This window comes from Gossypium raimondii, chromosome 4 (assembly GCF_025698545.1).
Source record: "Gossypium raimondii isolate GPD5lz chromosome 4, ASM2569854v1, whole genome shotgun sequence".
Classification (NCBI taxonomy): Eukaryota; Viridiplantae; Streptophyta; class Magnoliopsida; order Malvales; family Malvaceae; genus Gossypium; species Gossypium raimondii.
This window is the reverse complement of record NC_068568.1, coordinates 33,196,535-33,202,061: the sequence shown is the minus strand read 5'-3', so window position 1 is coordinate 33,202,061 and position 5,527 is coordinate 33,196,535. Positions and strand designations below refer to the sequence as shown.

The following is a 5,527-nucleotide window of genomic DNA, read 5'->3' as shown; positions in this document are numbered from 1 at the left end:
TAAATTTTATTTTCAATAGATATCACAACAAGTTTATACATTAAAATTTTTATGAACCATAATAGTTTTATTATTATGGATATTAAAAACATAACGAATATAATTTAGTTATGCAGATAATTTTCTGCTTTCTTTTATCTTTATTAGTAAATATGTTAATATATTATTAATATAATATTTAAATTAAAAAACAATTATAATTATTTTAATAATATTATTAATTAACACAATTTATTGAAAATTGTTTTAGATATGATTCTATCAAAACAAAAATTGTACTCAATACTTACGACCTATAAATTATTTATTTCAGAACTCAAAATAACAATAATATAAATAATTTATTTACTTCAATTTTTAAAATTCAAATAATAAAGATTGAAGAGTAGAAAGTACGAATGGAGAACATATTCATGCAAATATATATATTAGAATACTTTATATATCTTTTATTCTTTAATAATAAATACTTAAACTGATTATATAAAATTAAAATCTTTTATTAAAATAAAAACAATTAAATGCGTGTTAAGCAATCAATTAAAGGGGAAAGCACGATTGGCATTTGGTATGACCAATGAGCCCAAATACCATTAGTTTTAGGTGCATGACCCTCTATCCTTGTGGCATCTGAATTATAAATTTTTCAAAACCTTTATTCTATTTTAAAGAAATTTCTTCACATGATTCTAAAAACTTGATCTTCAACCATTTTTGAACTTTTATTTTCATTGTAAAGTTACATGAGTATCAGACGTCTCTTGATATTTAAAGCATTAACACCATGTTTCAGTGGCTTCATGATTATTGATGCAAGCACAACTTCCTATAAGATGCCTATAGCAGTTCTATAGTTACGTTCATAATGAAGTCCGTAAGGATGAGCCAATGAAAGAAAAATGAAACAATTGGAGCTTGGATGCACAGAATTCTGAACTTCTGTTTTGATGGCAGACTTCAGTTCCCTGTATTCCAATGGTGGATGTTGTCTTTCAGTAGCTCCTTGAGTTATCATGTCCATCCTGAGAAGCAAATGGAAGAAGACAAGTTATATTTAACTGATTGTAGGATTTGTTTGATATCAAGTTGCATCAATTTATAGCTTTACCTGAATTGAGGAGGTGGAAACATGGCTGTTATTTGGGGAAGTCCCTGCACTGCCACCAATCTTGATGAAAGGCATTTTTTCATCAGCAAGAGTTCTCAATTTGTCAAGCTCAGGCAACACTACCCGTCCTAGATCTGGTCTGTCTTTACGTCTCAGCTCTGAACACTTAAGGGCTAACTTTGCAAAGATCAAGGTCTCTTCCATGGGCCAGTCATGTACAGCTGGGTCTAGTATTCCAGCAAAATTTCCATTTTCAATAGCGTTCTCAACATGATGAGTCAAACCCATTGGTGGTTTAGCAGTAATTATTTGTAGAAGCATGATCCCAAGTGAGTAGATATCGGATTTTATCCCTAGCATTCCAGTTTGCTGATATTCTGGATCTATGTAACAGAATGTTCCGGCGGTTGATGTCATTCGATACTGAGTTACAGTGTCAGCAACTGATGGAGGAACAAGCCTAGCCAATCCAACATCACTAATCTTGCTGACATAATTGCGATCAAGCAAAATATTGCCCGGTTTCAGGTCACGGTGTACAATAGGCTCTGGTTTGGTTTGGTGGAGGAAAAGAAGACCTGTTGCAATCTCTGCAGCAATTCTAAATCTTACTTGCCATGGAAGTACTGGACTGTTATTGCGCCTAAATAGCCGGTCTTCCAAGCTTCCATTAGCCATGTATTCGTAGACTAGGCAGCAATACTCTGGACTGGCTCCAAGGAGAAGTACCATGTTTGGATGTCGTATGCAGCATAACACTTCAACCTGTATGAGTTGCCAAATACATGTGGTGAGTAAATTTTAGTAAGCATTTCAGCAAGGCCCTACTGACATGATTTGGCAGATTCTTACTAAATAGAATATTAGAATAGAGTAGCCGATACGTAGTTTAAGATTTTGTTAGATGTGTATATTGGCATAAGGAAGTATGCATATGTTTACTTGGAGATGTGCACAGATGATTGCTATTTACGATTTAATGCATTTGTGTAACTTGATTTGTGCTTAGAATTGCATGCTCACCTCTTGCTGAAACTGTAATTGTCCTTGGGCTGCATCTGGACGTAGTACTTTTATGGCAACAGGTGTGTGGTCCAGGTTGCAGTGGTACACAGGCCCATAACCTCCTTCTCCTATTTTGCGAGATGGCGAGAAGAGATCTGTTGCTGTTTCAATCTCTTGAATTGTATATTTCCTATACCTGAGATCATGCCCAAAATTATTTATAGCCAATTTCCTATCATCAGCTTCTTTATTGGCATTCTTTTCTACAATCTTTCTCTTTTGTGCTTCAAGTTCAGCAATCATTTGAGCTGCTTGGGCTGCCTCAATGGCCACCTGACACTTTGCTTTCTCCTTTTCTGCAAGTGAAAGTGCAGCTTCCTCAGCCAGTCGTGCCTCTTCTATTTTTTGTTCTTCTTGTAATTTCCAGCTTTGAAGTTCTTTTGCCTGTAATCAGAATTTTAATAAAATTATCGTATACCACATTCTAAACTTTTTAGATTATGCGCAGAAATAATTTCAGCTTTTAGATATTAAAGTACCCTCTGTTTTGCTGAGAGTGCTTCCTTGCAGGCTGCACTATACATCTCCATTGTCTGCTTGAGCTCCTGTTTGAGTCTTCTCATCTCAGCTTCCACATCATCCTGTGGCATCTGAATGGTTAAGTTCCATTCTTAAACATGTATATTCTATTCTCTTAGCTGTTTTGTATAGTAGTTAATTATGCTCATTTTCATGGCAGAAAAGTATTGCCTTACCATATTCTGAGATGACCATGATGTCCTACCACTTTCATGTGATGTTGAGGAGCTCTCATACTGTGAACTGAAATCAATGGACCTGTTTCCTGAGTATGAAGATCCAAGGCTTATGCTGTCATATTCAGAGCTGATCGAAAGCCGTTGAGTTCCGAAATCCATATTGTCGTGCAGAGATGACATGTTATCAGTACTTGGCCTCCCACTACTTACGAATGATATGTCAGATTCAGGAACTGAAGGCTCGTATTTATTTCTCGGTCTCGTGAACGGTGACCTGTTGCAGGCGATTGAAAATTTTGAGTTTCGAAGTTACTTGTATATATATATATTAATAATATTATTATAACTTACTTCATTTCCAAGTCTTCATACATGTTGCGTGGTGGATGTTGGGACCTACTAGGAGCTCCTACAGAAGCAAAATGAATAGCGTGAGTGAAGAGGGATACAAGTCAAGAATAGGAGGAGGAGGAGGCATGCAAGAACCTCGATATCTAGGGAAAAGTGCTTGACCCGAAGGGGATTCAGTTATTTCGGGAATGATAGAGGGTGGGGGCTGCTGTGGTTGAGGTGCAGGAGGGTGATGTCTAGCTGGAGGGGGAGCAGAAGCAGATCGCACTGATGAGATCTTCCCTTTGCCTATCACATATACTGTGCAGTAATTGGGAGCCCCTTTTGAGACTGTTGTTGTAAGCTCCGTGCTCCTGAATCTTCTGTCACGACAAGATATAGGCAAAAGCAATGTTATGACCCGCTAGATCAATGAGCCATATTATGAATTGAAATATTTAGATGCATCGATCATGTATGCATGCATTTAATCTTACAAGCAGAATTATTGTTGCATGCATGTGTGCGTGCTGGGTGGAGAAAGAGGAATCGATTACTTACCTAATAAAGCCGCCTTTAGTTGGGGCGCCGAGTACTAAAATCTCGATTGAAGAGGAGGAAACATAATCAATTAAGGCTTTAGCTATGTCGGTATCCTCCAGTATGATTTCATTACTTGTGATCTGTTGCAATATTAAATTATATAAAAAAAAGTTTATCATCAAAGAGAAGAGAAGGGAAAGAAAACGTACGTCCTTCCGCGAGCAGAAGCATCGGAAAGGTAGAAAGACCTCCTTGGCTTGGTTGTCCACTTGTTGCATATATGCTTTTGCAACATCATCGTTAACTTTAGATATGTTTGTGAGGAGCCCAGCTGCATGCATGCATATATAATAATTGAATGAAATGTGCAAGAGAGAGAGAAAAGATTGGTATTTAGTTGATTAATATATAAAAAGAAAGAAAAAACATACAAGGAGTGGGTATGGAAGAAGGTTTAGTTTTCACATGGACAAGATTGATAGATTGACCCTTGGACAAAAGATGATCAACGGTCCATTTCAATGCGTATTGACTTCCCTTGTCCTTGTCTATTCCCACTGCCACCATCGCACTGTGTTCTTTCCTTTCTCCATTTCTTCTCGCCATCTTTTACTTAAACCCCCTAATGCACCAAATCAAATCAATTTGCTTTGCTTACCCTTGCCTTTCTCATTCTTATATCATACATATTCCATAAACCTCCCCTAAAGACCATGGCTAATGAAGAGGGAAGTTTGGTAGGTTTATTTGTTTTCTGGAAACAATCAAAACTAATTGCCCAATAAAGTAGTAATTGGAACCATTAATGATTTTCTTACAAAACTAATTACACGTGTTATGTTTAAATGTTTTTGTCAGTTGAAACAATTAACTTTAATCTTACACTGCTCTTAACTGTAGATTTAAACGAAGATATTCCATTCTTGGCAAGCAATCCTACCATCGGTTGAACCTTTGAATTTAGAGCCTTGGATTGCCCACTTTCTTTCTTCTCATTTAGCCCTTATTAAGTTCAATTTGTTTCTTGTTAACCGTTCAACTTTGAGGTACGCTAGCTAACAAAACGAGTTGAATTTTAGTTCGATTTTGTTATATTTTGATGAGCTTTAAATTCGTGCTAGATTATGCATATCTATTATATTAGATAAAATATTATTTTTCTAAAAAAAAAAGATAGAAAAATAAGTAAAGATACGGAAAAGAAATAAATAAAGTATGTAACAATATATATTGGGTTGAGATATCAAAAAAAAAAAGTTTCGTTTCCAAGTAAATCTATGAATAATTTAAAATGAATTTATTTGAATACTTATATTTATATTAAATGATAACTACATCCATCACTTGATGTATTTACTAGGAATCAAATTTGAGGGTTTTTAAAAAATATATATATTTCTTCGATTGAATTGGTATAACATCATGCATAAACACAAAGTTGACCCAACCCTAGTTAGACATATATTTTTAAAAAATATTTCTTCGATGGTCAATGGTGCAGTGCAATGACTAGTCGAACATTTCCCTCCCCAATCCAAAGGGATAAGAAAACGATCAAATCTTTATGTTCCTAATGAATCTTAATTATCAAGATTTTCAAACATGCTCTTGTTTTTATTTATTTAATTTTATATTTTGTTGAGTTAGTCCTCGGCCAGATGCTGCAACACAATTTGTTGTGAGTCAACTCAACTTATTTGCCACTCCATTGGAGCAATAAATCTCGACTCTTTAATACGTGCTTTGCTTTCGGTGAACAGAACTTCTCTTTCACGAAGGCTAG

At 35.4% G+C, this 5,527-nt stretch overlaps 1 protein-coding gene across 1 annotated transcript; it reads right to left on the bottom strand.

Annotated features, from left to right (window-relative positions):
- Positions 1–698: 698 nt before the first annotated feature.
- Positions 699–4,350, bottom strand: LOC105781045 (U-box domain-containing protein 35). The gene is made up of 10 exons (XM_052629235.1): positions 4,176–4,350; positions 3,954–4,075; positions 3,763–3,884; positions 3,358–3,581; positions 3,223–3,280; positions 2,869–3,145; positions 2,653–2,754; positions 2,132–2,557; positions 1,109–1,873; positions 699–1,022 (listed from the first exon to the last, which is right to left on the bottom strand). The coding sequence occupies exons 1-10, from the start codon at positions 4,348–4,350 to the stop codon at positions 993–995; spliced, it is 2,301 nt and encodes a 766-aa protein (XP_052485195.1). The 3' UTR covers positions 699–992.
- Positions 4,351–5,527: the final 1,177 nt, after the last annotated feature.

Excerpts from the sequence above, each read along its gene's own strand:
- LOC105781045 (XM_052629235.1), bottom strand. The coding sequence starts at position 4,350 with ATGGCGAGAAGAAATGGAGAAAGGAAAGAACACAGTGCGATGGTGGCA. Across the intron at positions 2,558-2,652 it reads CACTCTCAGCAAAACAGAGG|GCAAAAGAACTTCAAAGCTG; the intron begins GTACTTTAATAT and ends TTCTGATTACAG. Across the intron at positions 1,023-1,108 it reads TTTCCACCTCCTCAATTCAG|GATGGACATGATAACTCAAG; the intron begins GTAAAGCTATAA and ends TTTGCTTCTCAG.